The sequence below is a fragment of the Drosophila takahashii genome, chromosome 3L (assembly GCF_030179915.1).
Source record: "Drosophila takahashii strain IR98-3 E-12201 chromosome 3L, DtakHiC1v2, whole genome shotgun sequence".
NCBI classification, from domain to species: Eukaryota; Metazoa; Arthropoda; class Insecta; order Diptera; family Drosophilidae; genus Drosophila; species Drosophila takahashii.
Window position 1 is genome coordinate 13124612 of NC_091680.1, and position 14802 is coordinate 13139413.

Genomic DNA, 14802 nt, shown 5'->3' on the forward strand with positions numbered 1-14802 from the left:
TTACTATTCCATTTTCGTTATATTCTCGCATTACAGCCGCGGTCACACTGCCCTTTCGCGTTTTGCCTTTATTAGGACGTTTTTCGCATAGCCCTCGTGTTCGCCGACTTATTTTGAAAGAAAATCGCATATTTTCGCGAATTTGGAGCGATTATCCAGGCCTAGATTTCGAAGGGGTCCTTTTGGAGAGCCAGCATTGCGATGAGCACCGAATCGGCGAAGCCGGCGCCCAGCCAGGAGGCCATTGTGGCCCAGTTCCAACAGCTGCGCAATGATCAGCGCAACCTGGCTAACAGTTTAAATACGCTCGAAATGGACTTGAGGGAACACAAGTGAGTCACCATTTGGCGGGGATCTGGTTAAATACTACCCCTACTAACTCCCTATCCTCTCCAGAACTGTGATAGAAACTCTGCAGGCGGCCGATCCGGAGCGCAAGTGCTTCCGTCAAATTGGCGGCGTTCTGTGCGAACGCACGGTGAAGGAGGTGCTGCCGCAGCTGGTGGAGAACAAGGACTTCATCGCCAAGACCATCGTCATGGTCACCGACGATCTGAGCAAAAAGGGCAGCGAGCTGAACAAGTTCAAGGAGGAGCACAACATCAAGATCCGGGGCGAGCACCTGGGCGCCGAGGGAGCCAAGGGCGCGGATGCGGAGAACAAGGCGGAAAACCGCAACGTTCTGGTGTCCAACTAGGAGCCATTGATTTACCTCACCACACCGTATTTATTGTGTCTATGTTGAGTGGGAACTCTGCCAGGATTTGCGAGCGATAATCCGCGTTTATTGAACACTTCTAATGTTGTATGTACTTCTAGCTGTAAGGCTCAGTTCGCGACACGCCCCCAATCGCACCTTCACACCAACACTATCCATAAATTCCCTCATCTGAACTTAATCCACTCTGGCCACGAATTAAAGAGAACCGCAACCTTAAACTTCAGAAAGAAATTAATCATGCGTCTTGTGATTCATTGGAGATTTAGATTGACTGGATTCAGTGGAATAAACATTCCTCTCTTTATCTTATTGGTCGTAAATTAGGAACTCTTCTTATACCTATTATATAAATTTCCGAGAGATTTTAGGAACGGGTAATTATTTAAAACAATTTATACATTTACACATTCAATTCAATTTAATTAACATAATTCAAAAAGTTTTTTTTTTTTTATAAAGTTTTTTTTATAAAAAGAGATTTTAGGGTCGGGTAATTATTTAAAATAATTTATTTCAGTAGTCTTTTTTCCATTTACACATTCAATTCAATTAACTTAAATTCAAAATTATTTTTTTTTTGTATTTCAATACAAATTTAGTTAGGTTTTTTATATTAAATCTTGCAAAAGTATTGTAATAGGTGAAACTAATAAGCAGTAGTTGAATTTACCTTTCCCCAAGAACAGCTTAGCCATTATATTACTATAACTAAACCAGTCAGTCGGTAGAACCCTTCATTCGACCTCCGGCATCGCTCCTTTTTCCGCCTTCTCCCGCTGGAAATCTCTTTTTCCGCCGGATTTGCTCAACAGCCGGATGTTGGTGATGCAGATGTCGTGGGAAACGGCCTTGCACATATCGTAGACGGTTAAAGCGGCCACGGAAACAGCGGTTAGGGCCTCCATTTCGACGCCCGTTTGGCCGGAGCAGCGTACGGAGGCCTCCAGACGGACAGAGTGTTCGGCCTGGAGAAGAATGGCCTGCACCTTGACGGACGACAAGCTGATGTTGTGGCACAGGGGTATAAGTTCCGAGGTGCGCTTGGCTCCCATGATGCCAGCCAGTTGGGCCACGGTTAGAACATCTCCCTTGGCCAACTCATTGGCCGCTATCAGTCGTGTGAGCTGCTCACCCACCTTCACAGTGGCCTCTGCTCGAGCTAATCGAGTGGTCGAAGGCTTGGCGCCCACATCCACCATTTCAGCCTTGCCCTGAGCGTTGACATGGGTGAGTTGGCTGCAATTGCGAAGCTGAAGTTGCCGCCCTGAAGGATGAAATGCTTGGTGAAACAAATAATGATGATTATGATGATGATGATGGAGTCGTGGCGCAGCATCTGCAACGGAAGAGAGGGGAGAGTGATGTGGTGTGGTGTCTACTAGCCGCCAATGAGTATCATGGGCCGGTTCTCCATCTGCGACAGGTTGAGCATGCCTGCGAAGGAGGACCAAGGTCTAACAACTTTCTACGTTTGATTTGGCATCGTAACGCTCACCTGCATGCTGTTTCTTCTTGCGCTGCACTGCTGCCCCAATGAGATCCACCAGCTGCTCCTCCGTAATATCCTCGTTTCGCATGGCATCCCTCAGCGAGAACTCCTTGTTGCCGAACAAACACACCTTGATGTTGCCATCCGCTGTGAGTCTCAATCGGTTGCAGGTTCCACAAAAGTGTTCCGTCATGGATGTGATGAAGCCCACTTGGCCCTGGAAACCGGGAACTGCGTAGGCTTTGGACGTATCATTGGGTCCATTGGGCAGAGCCTCGAAGTCCGGCCACCTTTGACGGATTGTTTGCAGGGTGTCTTTGTAGGAAATAAGTCTCTCCGTGTGCCATTTGTTTCCAGAGAAAGGCATGTACTCTATAAACCGCACATCCACTGGACGATCCCTGGTGAATTCCACGAAATCGCAGATTTCATCCTCGTTGAAGTCGCGCATCAGGACGCAGTTCACCTTGGGACGATAGCCCAACTGAATGGCCAGATCGATGCCAGCTATCACTCGCTCCCATCCTTTTCTCCTGGTGATCTTTTCAAAGCGATCCCTTTTTAGGGTATCCAAACTGATGTTCAGGGAATCCAATCCGGCCCTTTGGAGCGGCAGTAGCAGGCGCGTGAGCACCAGGCCATTGGTGGTTATGCCAACATGCTCCAGTTCGGGTAGAGCCTTCATTTGCGCCACTATCTCTACTATATCTCTCCGGACTGTGGGCTCTCCTCCCGTCAAGCGGATCTTGCGCACTCCCTGCTCCACGAAAATGCGGGCTAAACGGAGGATCTCCTCAGTGGTCAGGAGATTGCCTTTGGGTTGCAGTGGGACTCCTTCAGCGGGCATGCAGTAGTCACCTAAAAGATTATAAATATTAGATTTAATATTTGATGATGAAGAAAGGGTCATGAAATATGTGTATTATACCCTTTTATTATAATAGTAAAAAACAAGAGAGAACGCTATAGTCGGGTTGATGTATATAACATGTTTTTGATTGCGCATAACTTTTTAATGAATGGTACGATTTGAAAAATGTCTTCTACATTTCGATAGGTATAAATATACAAAATAAAATTGCACTTATACTTCTCGGAAATCTTTAAAGTTGTGGGCGCCAGACACATTTTAAAATCGTTAGTGGGAGATTGTGGCCCTGATCAAGAATATATATACTTTATAGGGTCGGAAACGTTTCCTGCTTCCTGTTGCATACTTTTGCACGAATACAATATACCCTTTTACTCTACGAGTAACGGGTATAATAATCTTTAGAAAACCAAAATTTGTGTTGTATAGTACGGAACTTTCTAGAACTTAATTTAAGATCATTAAGCTAACATTTATCAAGTGTTGTTTGCTATCAGTAATTGAAATCGCAAAAGTGCTGTGTGCACTAGACCCCAAAATCAAATTAGAATATCTGTACTAATTTGGCAACACAAGAGTTAAATTTTGATGGCTTCATAACTATTATGTTGACCGCAGGTGTGCGTATGTAAGACACGAATTTCGCCACATTATTCAATCAAGGCTGGGATCCATTTCACAGCGAGTATTATCAAATGGGTAGAACAATAACAGGGTGGTACTGAATACTGATAAGGGTGAAAACATAGGTACTTACATCGCAGGTTGCAGCGTTCGGTTAGGGAAATTCTCAAATAGGTATGGTGTCGGCCAAATGAATCCGTGAGCGGAGAATTCTGGGGAATCGTAGATTAGCGAAATAGAAACTTTGGCAGTCGTAATATGGAGTACTCACCTTTCTCTGCACCTGTTTCTCCGGCTCCAGTGGCTGAACACTTGCCGTGGCCAGCTTGAGGTAACCGGTTGTGGCCTTCAGCCGGATTCCTCCTCTCCAAATTGAAGTCATTTCGCCAACCGCTCCCCGACGATTCTCCTGACCCAACAATCGAATCGCGTGTCTGGCCAGTAGCCGCATTTTTTATAGTGATTGATGTATTCTCTCTGCCTAAAACGTATTCTAAACGAACACAATTGGCTTACGTAAACCGGCGATTTGCGGGGGGCACGAGATGTTAAGGGATCCCTTGTCGCTGGAGCGATGGAGCATACCGATTTCGGACAGTCCGCTGTGATAAGCAATTACATATGCTTGGGGTTAGCTATAACGTGTATATAGCGCCGATTCCGAGGGGTTCCGACTGCACCCGGCGAGCGTTGTTTATAAACTAAGCGGAGTGATCATATGGCCTAACGCAGCTTTCGCCATTCGCCAAAGCTTTGTAACGCCAGTGTAGGAAAATATTTGTTTTGGGGGTTGAATGGGGGATTTGGGGGGATATTTAAAAAGGGGGGCCTGACGCTCCAGAGCTTCGACCTCCGAAAACTTTTCAAACTGCTTGTGCTAGCAAAAATGCGAGCTTTGGCAGCATTTTTATTTTTTGCCATTGATATTCTATACCATATTTAATGATATGGTTATACCCTCATGCCGATAAGCATTTACTTAATTAATTAAAAAACAATTAAAATTGGTTCCCCAGCAAAAAGGACCGTTCTGACCAGCCCATAACATGAAATAACGGTCCACACAAAAATTATTTTCGCCAACATTTTAGAATATTTGTAAAAATTTTCCACAATTTATGTTTTTAATGTATGATTGGTAATTCAATTGGAATTTTTTCCATTATTTTGGATAAAATACCTCTTTTGTAAAGACAACAAATGAGAAGATTGCAGAAGGTTTATTTATTTGGTGAAAAGTGTAATCATCTTTTCTCCCAAAATTTAATATCAGAACTTTTGTGTTTTGAAGGTGCGGTCGGCACTTTTTTTTAATCTCGTCGAAAGAAGTTTTTTTAATAGACGGCTTTTAAAAACAATTGCTTTAGGACAATTTAAAATGTATATCGAACTTTTGAAGTGCTTGAAGTCAGTAGGTCGTCACCAAAGAGTAACTTTACGCATACATGTAACTCTCCTTCATTGCTTGTTCTCTGGCAAAGAAAAATTATCAATAGATATCCATTTAACTCCCAGACGCCACTGTAGTGTGAAGATCCCTTTTTGTTTATCTTTCTCTTTTCGCCATGGAACTCCCGCTCTTTTCCCGTTGATGCTGTTTCCCGAATCTTTGTGGTGAATTCTCCGGCACATGTTTATTTGAAATTCAAATAAGCCGACATATACACACTAATCGTCAGTCGACGACGGAAATCCAGCGAGAACAGAACTATGCATAGTCCCCGATTGTGGAATATAAAGCGGGCATCCGTCCTTCTCAGCGTCGCCCTCCTGCTCTATGTTTTTGTTTTCTCCAGCGGCTATCAGAAGTACCAGATCGAGGGCATTATCAAGCGGAGCCAACCGGAAAAGGTTTGGGAGTATGTCGCCGATTTCAATAAGATGCGGCTACTGAACCCCACTATGTGAGTAAGAATCGGATTTGACGGAATCTTGTTAATATTTAACATATTATATTAACCAGATTCTGTATTTAGACTATCTTCTCTAAATACCAATACCATTTTAAGTTGCCTGATCTCTTTTTATAAAGTTTATAGTGTTAATTTTTGACCATCTTGCAGTCTGTGGTAAAAATTAGAAATTTAATCTTAAAAAACAGTATTTCTTAACTTTTTTTCTACATTTTGTGTCAGTTTTAACCCTACAAAACGACCGAAAAGATATTTCAATGTAAATTCATCTCCAATTGGAAAAAAAACCTTGATTGTCATTATTTCCCCTTTTTATAGCATCAATTTCAAGATCCTTGCCGATCACGGACACGCCCACGACTGGCGCTATACGGTGGAATATACAGAAAGACTCTCCCATTGGCCCTACTGGAAAAATACGGCCACTGCGAGATACGTGGTTACAAAGACAATGCCCGGAGTATCTCCCGTGGCCTATGCTATAAAGTCCACCCATGAGACCTGCTTCTTTGCCGGATTCTATTGCCGTAAGATAAAGTTACAAAAATGTATAACCCCCTCTAATTAAACCCGAAACCTTTTTGCAGTGCAATCACTTAGTGAATTCACATTTAGAAACTTGAATGGTGATACCTACGCCCAGGAAAATATACAGTATCAGTGTCCCCCTTTTTTGGGAAGTATGTGCCGGCGGGAGTTGGAGTTCCAGCGCCAGGCGGTAATGCATAACTTAACAATTATATTCGGAAAGCAGAGAATATAAAAATCTTAGGAGAATTTTAAAAATGGTATTTGTGCAAAAAATAAATAAAATAACCTATTAAGATAAGCCTTAAACGTTAATAAAACACAAAAATATTGCTTTGTATCTAAACCCTCTCATAAATAATTATTTATTTATTTCTTTATAGTAAAATCTTGAAGATCATGAAATTATATTATATTTTTTCTCTAAAAAACAATAACTTTCGTGATTTTTAAATTGGTTTACACACTATTCAATGCGTATAGGAATAATTTATCTAAAAAACATGCCTAATTACTGGCATTTATGATGGCGGGCACACATTAAAAAATAATAAATGAGAAACTAAATAAATCTCTGAGCTTTAATAACTTCAAAATTTGCACACTTTTACTAGAAAGTGAAGAACAATATGAATAAATTATAATATACTGTTTTAAATAATGATTAGCCCATAATGTCCGGTGTCTTTTTAATGTTGTATTAAATTAATCTCTGAAATGTGCACAAAAAATATAAATTTAACTAAATTGGCTAGTTAATGGCTCAGGTGTTATTACTGTTACAACCTACAAAAGAGTCTTTTGTCCAAGTTTGAATGCTGTTAACTGTGGCTTGGCTTTTGATTAAATAAATTCAGCTTAATTTTCACCAACCGATTTCTTTGCTTGGTTAACTTCTTCATTTTATGTTTAAAAAATCCGTTCGTGAAAATTACTGAATTCGATTTTGTTAACTTAGTTCTATTGCCTTCCTGCAAATGGTTGCTGTATTTATCCTGCTCATTACTTGAACAGTTCCAATCGCTTTCTTTTGGTGGGTCCTGCAGCTCCGCCACTTCTCGCTGATCGCGTCTTACAGGCAGCTGCACTCGTGGAAGGAGCAACTGGTGTACTGGGGGCGCTAATCGACTCCACGGAGCTGGTCTGTGAGGCTCCTCCGCCGAAGACAGAGCCAAACCAGCGTGTAAGCTTGGTGGCCTGAGTGGGTTTGCCGCCATTTTTAGGCGATTTGGGAGACTTTCGCAGCGCAGCAACGATGGAGTTGCGAGTTCCACTTGTGGGTTGCGTTTTTTCCTGCGTAATTCCAGAACCTATCAAGTAATTGGTGATTTTATTGGCCTGCGACGGCCTGGCGGACTGTTGATCCTGTTGTATGGGTGATACCTCGCCAGACGAATTCAAGCGCATTCGGCTGCCAAACTGTCCGTTGTTGGTGATCTCAAAGAAGTCGTCCTCCAACAAGGTTCTCCTCCGCTGCGTAATGGTGGACACCTCGTCATCATCTTTCTGAGTCAGTGGCAAAGTAGGCAAGACTTTGGGACTGGTTTTCTTAGCCTGCTGCTGCTCTCGCGGCTCGAACATTTGCTCCAGGATATCCAAGCAAGATCGATCGCGCTTCTTCTTCGGCGCTGCAACATTGGTTTTGGCATGCTGCTGCTGGAACTGCTTCACCTCGGAGCCGAAGATCTTGAAGCCTTCGAAGGGAGAGGAGGGTCGTGGCTGCGCCAGCGGAATCTGCGAGTGATCCGACGAGATGCTGAACAAATCCGGTGACTTGTTGGCACTCCTCTTGGGCGGCGGTGGCAATCCCAAGCCGCCGCCAAAAGTGGAACTAACTGGCGTCTCTGGTTTGCGCTTCCTTTTCAAAGCCTTGGTGCGACGACTCTGCGATGGATCCTGCGGCGAACTCTCATCGTGGGAGCTGTTAATCACCACTGTTTCAGCTTGTTCCTTGGTTAGCGGAATGGCCACCATCTCCGAGTCGTTAAGCAAATTAAAAGTAGACGGCAAGGTCAAAAGCATAGGTGTTTGCTGAGGGGTGAAAGGCACCCGAAAGGCGGGCGACTCCAGGGCATCCAAATTGTCGGGTATTCGCTGAGCACACTGCATGTACTCCGAGGATAAGGAACTGCCGCTGAGCACTTGGGGCGTCGGTGGCTGGGGTTTGGGATCCGGTTTCTTGCTCGCCTTCTTTTGCTCTTTCCTCGGGCGTCCTGGCTTTCGCTTGGGAGTTTCCTGCGCAGGATTTTCCGGTGCTTTCGGTTCCTTTTCCTTCTTTTCCTGCTTCACCCTGGGTTTGCTAGTCCTGGGCGTTTGATTCCCCTCAGCCTTGTTTCTTTTCGGAGTGCTTCGCTTGACATCGTCCAGTGTGTGGCGCTTTAAGTACTTGCTGTGTATTTTCGATTCAGCGGAGCGTGTTAAGCGCTGCATTCCTCGCGTAGCCGGACGACCTGTATCCATTGGACTCACAGGCTGCTTGCTCTGTTTTTTCCTTCTGGCCGAGGGCTCTGTTTTGGGCGTGGCAAACGCAGGGGCGTTTACAGACGGCGGTGGTGTGCTCAAAGTATCCATGGAAACCCTTAACAAACGCACATTGAGTTTCCTTGTCTTGGGAGTAAAAGTTACGGCGCGAGTTATCTTTTTGGGAGCCACTTCAGTCACTTCATCATCCTCCTCGGAATCGGTGAGGTCTGCTTTCTTCTGTGGCGACTGTCGCTTTCTGAATTTTCGCTTCGACTTCATTCTTGGCGATTCGTTCGAGGAGGGCGTTCGATTTGGCGGCGTATTTGGAGGCGTCACGATCTCACAATCATCGCTGGATAGCACTAATATTTGATTCTGATCCTCGGCAGGTTCCACTGTTATGGGTTCAACGTCGGAGTCGGAGGATTCAAAGACCAGCGGTGACATAGCCACAACATCATCCCCGCTGTGCTCGGATAGCTTGTCTGTTTCTTCCGGCTGCACTGACTCGATTCGCTGATTATTATTATCTATGGAAGCAGTCGTGGAGCACACCTCCGAGGAGCCACTAAGTGTGCTTTGGCTATTTTTCGAGGCCAGCCAGAGGTTTAAATTGTGTTTGTATTGCTCCGGAGCGACCAGCGGCAGGCTCTTGTCGAATTGATGGCGGAAACGACGCAGACGGAAGTCTCTAAAAATGTTAGAAGTTGTTTTAATGAATATTATTGAACTCTTTTCTGGCCTAACGCAACTTAGATAAGATTAAAGCTGGTTACTGGGTCACCTACTTGATATACTCGCTGAGGAATCCCCGCTGCTTGTAGTATTCCTCGAGATCTATGCGCTTGCTAAAGACCTCCTTTGGGTCTGGCAAATGGAACTTGCGGTCGAAGCTCTGGAAGCTTCGGTACTGATGCTCCAGGCGACCGCCCAACCGCAAAACATTGTAGAGCAACTTTACGTCAGACTGCAGATAGGAAAAGGCATGAATTAAAGCCAAAGTGTGAGCCAATTATGATTGCATTGCCTCACCGTAATGTCAACACTGGAGATAAGCATGTTTACCCGTCCCTCGAAATGCTTGAGCAGCATGGAAGTGCAGAAGCTGTTGTTCAGCGAGTGCCCCCTATTGTCCACCATAACGTAGTCGAAGTTGAGGCGACTGAGATCTCCAATGCTGCGCAACTGGCTCCATTTCGCCAGGTAAACGTTGTGCGGGGAGTCCGTGGTGTCTGTAATGGAGAAGAATAAGTGTTATTTATTGAACAAAAAGATTAATACTCGTCTACAGTGATTTGGTTATCGATTTGGTCATGTTTACAAGAATAAGAAATTAATATAATATAATATAAGTTGATACTCGCATCATCTGCACTAAATCTAGTCAGCAGATATTAAGGACAATATAATTACAAATATAATAGTCATGTTTACAAGAATAAGAAATTGATATTAGTAAGTTGATATTCGCATCATTTGTACTAAAATTTAAATCGTAAAAATGTCTAAAAGCATTTATAATTTTTAAACTTTTTTACGAACGATTAGCATACATTAAATTTTAAAGTTTCGTTGTTGCTCATTAAAATTTGTACAAAACCTTTAAATGAAACCTACCAATTTGGTTAATTGCGAAATTGTATTGTGTAAATATATAAATGTATAGTAAAAATATTAAAAGTACAAATAACATAAAAAATATGTTAATTTCCAAAACATAATTATAAAGATTATAATCACTACAGAAATTAAATAATATCCTATAAATATTGAATTACCTTGAACCCCTTGAATGGTGTACACCTGCAGGTCTGTGAGTGTGTCCAGGTGGAACCGCCAGCCGGCGAGCAGTTGCTCATCGTTCTGGATCACTATGAGAGTTTTCTTGGCGGGATCTAGGGCACTGAGAAGGGCCGCCACAGTGGCCAGTTTGCCCAGGCCACTCTCATCGTTCAGGATGCAGAATTCCCGCCTGGCCAGGCGATCGTAGAGAAAGCGCACTGCATCCAGCTGGAAGCCCTTGAGGTACTGCGTCACGTGGCTCGTGACCAGTGCCTCCGCCGAGAGCCGCAGCTCCGGAGTTTGCTCGGATACAAAGTGATACATGATCCCTTAGAGATGGCGGGCTAATGGTGCGCGTGGTGCAGCGCCAGATAGATGGCCACCAGGATGTAGAGCAGCTGCAGGTACGAGAAGATCACGAACATCGAGAACGAGCCAATTATCATCTTCCGCGCCGCTGGCGGCCCATCGAATTCTATATTTTCCGGATGCAGTATGTCCACCACGTTGTTGTTGTTGTTGATAATGACAGGATGTTGAACGAAATGCATGTGTTGCCTTGGTCACCGGGAAAACTTGGAGGTTTTGGATGAAAACTGTCGCTGCTTCTGGGGAAATCGAATTAAACGCAGGCGGTCATGGCGGGGGGTCGCGGGAAATTGGTCAATAATTGAACAAGAGGAAAATATTATTTTTGGCTCCAATTTTTATTTCACCATTCACACAGATCCGGCTGCGTCTTGTTGGCGCGATCAGCTGTTGGACATAGCCAGTGTTGGCAAACAATTAATTAACATAAAATAGCCAAATCAAAAATGATTTGAAAGGCAGCTAGACAAATTTCATAAAAACAAGCTAAATTTATAAATTTAAGTTAAATATATTAATAATTCTAAGAATTTATTCAGAGAATTTAATCAGAATTTAATTAAACACTTTGTTGAACTCACATTTTTTTTTGGATTAAAGCAGTCCATTCTAATAGCTAGATTCTAGCTGATAAAAGAACATGGGATCACCACTATAAAGACTGTTGCGTTTTCATTCGCGGTTTGTTTTGTTTTCAGAATTTGTTTTAAATAATTTAGACCGCCATGGCTGTTGCTAAAAAGGAAAAGCCCGAGGTTAAAAAGAAAACCCCTGAAAAAGGAAAACAACAGAAAAACAAAGCTCCCCCCGCCACACCGCCTCCAATCGCAAAACAAAGAACTGTGGTCACCCCTTGGCGAGACACGTGCGTAGCTAAAACATAACAACTTGTTGTTATTAATTAAAATTTAACATTTTTAGGCTGGAATTCCGGACGACATACAACTGGTTATTTGGCAAAACCTCGACGCCCGCCAACCGGCGTCAGGCGCTCAGTAAAATCCGCATTTGGAGCCTGCGAAGGGGAAATCTCTGCCCGGCGGCGGTCATGGCCACTTCGGTGCTCGTCCAGGCTCAACTGGAGGACCAGGAGGATCAGGAGGGCAACTCCAAGATACAGAACACCTACGCCAGTGCCTTCACGCGATTCTACAACTTTATGTCCTCCATCATGCAGGGCCACAGCATGAGCAGCATGTACGAAACGGCCAGGGAACTGGGACTCCAGTCGTTCATCGTGGATCTGCGGCACCTGTGCGCCCATGGTCAGGAGCTGCCGCCCGTGCAGGTTCTCAGGAGCACCTCGGAGCACTGCCTGGAGTGGCTGCGCACCTACTACTGGCTGCCGCACAAGGAGAGCATGTCCAATTTGGATGCCGGCAAGCTGCAGCGCAAGGACAAGCTGAAGTTCGAGAAGGCAGTGAGCAATCTTCTAGAGATCTACGACTTGACCCTGGAGTGCCACATCAAAGGCGCCGAGAAACTGAAGGCCATTAGCAAACTCAAGTCCAGCGGGGAATTCAACAAGATACGCGTTTACTCCTCCAGCAAGAAAGCCAAGTCCTCGAAGGAAATACTCAGTGCGGTGGTAAATGATCTCGCTGCATTGGTGAAAAAGGAGTCTTCTTCCATGAAGGATCTGCTGGATATCTATCTATCTTGCCTTCTTAAGATGGAATATTTCCTGGCCATTGGCCTCCAAATCGACGACAACGAGGATGTCCTCATTGCAGCCACTCAGGACCTCTTTAGGCTACTGGCGGTGCAGGGATACATCGAAAAGATGTTTGTCGCCTTGGTTCAGTTGACTGAAAACGAAAACGAGGCGGAGCAAAGACGACTGGGAGCCAGCTATTGGGCCTCGAAGATGATTGAATCCTTTGGTATGCTGTTCCGCATGAAGCGCATGTACAAAGAGGAACTAGATTTGGTTTGTATAAATCTAATATTAATGAGAGTAGTTTACTAACTTTTCAACATTTTTCCAGAACGATAAACTAAAACCAGTGGATTTTGCATCGCTCAACACGGATAAGCTTTCGAAAACCATGCGGAGTCTGCTTGTCCATTCGAATGTAGATCCCTCGGTTACCCTTGTTTTTGGGGACAATCCCAAAAAGTCCAGATCCTTGGTTTTTGAGCGGGAGTTTATTATGCAACGCGTTGCTCCCTTCAGCAAATACTCAGCGCCAATACTTAAAGGGTAAGCTCTGCTTCTCTAGGTTCGACTAGTGTAATAATAAAACAAAAATCTTCTTAGATTACTACCGTTGGCAGATCCTCCCTTTAGCAAGTCGCAAGTGGAGGACTTGAGCAAACTCTGCGATATTAGATTGGAGGAATATGAACACGAGGAGCCTATGGAAGAAGACAGTTCTTCGGAGGAGATTTATAATCTAGACTACTTGGAAAAGCTTCTGGCAAAAGCAGCTCAAAGTAAAGGCAATAACTATAGCAATGGTGAAACATCAGACTTGGGCATTTGGAAATTAGAAAAAGGTGAGTTTTTGTTAAATATAAATTATTCATGAATTTTCATTTAAAAATGATTATTTATTTTGCAGATTACGATTGGTCCAAATGTGCGTTGGGAGTATTACCTTGGGCTCATTAAATATAAATAAAAATTATATATAAGACACGTTTAATTGTTTATACATATTAAAATAAATAAAATAAAAGTAAGAGCAGTTTGAAATATTATTTAAATTACGTTTGGCGCGCAATTCTATTTTGCCATTCAGCCATTCACACTGAACGCGGACAATCAGCTGTTGAAGCGTTCGCTGTGAACGGCAAGTCGGCATCACTGACGTCAACAATTATTCGCGTTTTGGATTTATTTTGATGTAAATAGGAATAACTAGGCACAAATATGTTTACTTTGTGGACGCTGATTGAAGCCTCGCTGCTTTGCCTGAATGCAGTGTGCATCCTGCACGAAGAGCGCTTCCTGGCCAAGTGTGAGTTTTTAGTTAGATTTCTGTCCCGAATGCCACGATGTTCAACTTTTGGCACACTTTTCAGTTGGCTGGGGACGACAAGCTGGTCAGCAGGACTTTGGAGCACCCACGGCCAAGGATCAGGTGCTCAATCTCATCCGTTCGATTCGCACAGTGGCCAAAAGTAAGTACTATTTAATTACTTTACTTATAGACAAGGTTCTACATCTTTCGCCCTCTACGTTTACAGTTCCCCTGATATTCCTTAACATAATTGCGATTATATTTAAACTCTTACTTGGTTGACATAAAATATACTATAATAAATGTACCATAAAGCCTTTGTAGATGAGTAGTCTTATTGGGTCAGTTGACCGCCTCCCGATTTCCGTTGAAGGACGCACTTGACGCGATTTTCCAGTGCTATGCTGTAGGCATCTAGTTTATAGGCCGCCGCCTCCAATTTGTCCACCGTATCGGAGATCTCATCGATTTGCTGCATCATCGGAGCCAATTGCTGGAACTTGAGGCTCAATTCACTGGTCGATGTGTTCAGATTCTCGGCAATCTGCCGCATATCCTTGTACTTGGCGATGGTGGCCTTGTTCATCTCCTCCAGCAGCTTGTAATCCTCCAGAGGAGCGTTGAGTTCGTGGGTGATGTACTCCTCTGTTTTGTTGAACATTTTCGTGGCCAGTCGACTGAGATTTGGGTCGTGTCGCGTCAGAGCCTCGAAACTGGAGGCACTGGACAAAGTTGGTCCGTGTTGTGGGGAGTCCAGGAGCAGATTGGGATCCTGTGCCGCGGCAGCAGCAGCGCTGGTTGTAGGTTTATCCATTTTTTAATGGGTTTCTTTGTGTTTTTCCGAGTTTTCTTTTCCGAAAACAAAGTGATTGCTGTAATCAGCTGTTAAAAGTGGTTCCAAGGGAATGGCCATGCCAATTGGACTTTTTGACATTCGCAACGAAACGTGTTTATGGTTTGAAAAAACACCCGACCGTTATGTACCCTTTAAATCTTCTTTTTTCAAAAGGGTTAATATCAAATTGTTTAAATAATTTCTAATTAAAAAATAACAAAAATTAATTACTATTCTTATT

At 43.7% G+C, this 14802-nt stretch overlaps 8 protein-coding genes across 9 annotated transcripts; 4 read left to right on the forward strand and 4 right to left on the reverse strand.

Moving 5' to 3' along the window:
- Positions 1 to 50: 50 nt before the first annotated feature.
- Positions 51 to 956, forward strand: Pfdn2 (prefoldin 2). The gene is made up of 2 exons (XM_017140089.3): positions 51 to 332; positions 397 to 956. The coding sequence occupies exons 1-2, from the start codon at positions 202 to 204 to the stop codon at positions 695 to 697; spliced, it is 432 nt and encodes a 143-aa protein (XP_016995578.1). The 5' UTR covers positions 51 to 201; the 3' UTR covers positions 698 to 956.
- A 265-nt stretch (positions 957 to 1221) lies between these two features.
- Positions 1222 to 4418, reverse strand: Mocs1 (Molybdenum cofactor synthesis 1). 2 transcript variants are annotated; one of them, XM_017140149.3, is made up of 4 exons: positions 3977 to 4418; positions 3839 to 3917; positions 2217 to 3068; positions 1222 to 2057 (listed from the first exon to the last, which is right to left on the reverse strand). In XM_017140149.3, exons 1-4 carry the CDS (start codon positions 4154 to 4156, stop codon positions 1456 to 1458), a joined length of 1713 nt encoding a protein of 570 aa, XP_016995638.2. In that variant the 5' UTR covers positions 4157 to 4418; the 3' UTR covers positions 1222 to 1455. The 2 variants fall into 2 exon arrangements, with proteins under 2 accessions (XP_016995638.2, XP_016995639.2); XM_017140150.3 differs by having other exon boundaries at positions 1976 to 2155; positions 3977 to 4415.
- A 945-nt stretch (positions 4419 to 5363) lies between these two features.
- Positions 5364 to 6554, forward strand: LOC108056375 (uncharacterized). The gene is made up of 3 exons (XM_017140146.3): positions 5364 to 5609; positions 5937 to 6145; positions 6206 to 6554. The coding sequence occupies exons 1-3, from the start codon at positions 5416 to 5418 to the stop codon at positions 6379 to 6381; spliced, it is 579 nt and encodes a 192-aa protein (XP_016995635.2). The 5' UTR covers positions 5364 to 5415; the 3' UTR covers positions 6382 to 6554.
- Positions 6555 to 6713: 159 nt separating this feature from the next.
- Positions 6714 to 10715, reverse strand: SuUR (Suppressor of Under-Replication). The gene is made up of 4 exons (XM_017140145.3): positions 10388 to 10715; positions 9642 to 9841; positions 9398 to 9576; positions 6714 to 9300 (listed from the first exon to the last, which is right to left on the reverse strand). The coding sequence occupies exons 1-4, from the start codon at positions 10713 to 10715 to the stop codon at positions 7149 to 7151; spliced, it is 2859 nt and encodes a 952-aa protein (XP_016995634.2). The 3' UTR covers positions 6714 to 7148.
- Positions 10716 to 10735: 20 nt separating this feature from the next.
- LOC108056376 (uncharacterized) lies at positions 10736 to 11154 on the reverse strand. Its single transcript, XM_017140147.3, has one exon. It carries the CDS (start codon positions 10940 to 10942, stop codon positions 10736 to 10738), a length of 207 nt encoding a protein of 68 aa, XP_016995636.1. The 5' UTR covers positions 10943 to 11154.
- A 231-nt stretch (positions 11155 to 11385) lies between these two features.
- LOC108056380 (uncharacterized) lies at positions 11386 to 13442 on the forward strand. The gene is made up of 5 exons (XM_017140151.3): positions 11386 to 11625; positions 11682 to 12690; positions 12749 to 12963; positions 13021 to 13259; positions 13325 to 13442. The coding sequence occupies exons 1-5, from the start codon at positions 11486 to 11488 to the stop codon at positions 13372 to 13374; spliced, it is 1653 nt and encodes a 550-aa protein (XP_016995640.2). The 5' UTR covers positions 11386 to 11485; the 3' UTR covers positions 13375 to 13442.
- Positions 13443 to 13541: 99 nt separating this feature from the next.
- Positions 13542 to 14049, forward strand: LOC108056382 (immediate early response 3-interacting protein 1). The gene is made up of 3 exons (XM_017140154.3): positions 13542 to 13723; positions 13788 to 13886; positions 13953 to 14049. Exons 1-3 carry the CDS (start codon positions 13636 to 13638, stop codon positions 14006 to 14008), a joined length of 243 nt encoding a protein of 80 aa, XP_016995643.1. The 5' UTR covers positions 13542 to 13635; the 3' UTR covers positions 14009 to 14049.
- Blos2 (biogenesis of lysosome-related organelles complex 1 subunit 2) lies at positions 13964 to 14623 on the reverse strand. Its single transcript, XM_017140153.3, has one exon. The coding sequence runs from the start codon at positions 14538 to 14540 to the stop codon at positions 14061 to 14063; it is 480 nt and encodes a 159-aa protein (XP_016995642.1). The 5' UTR covers positions 14541 to 14623; the 3' UTR covers positions 13964 to 14060.
- Positions 14624 to 14802: the final 179 nt, after the last annotated feature.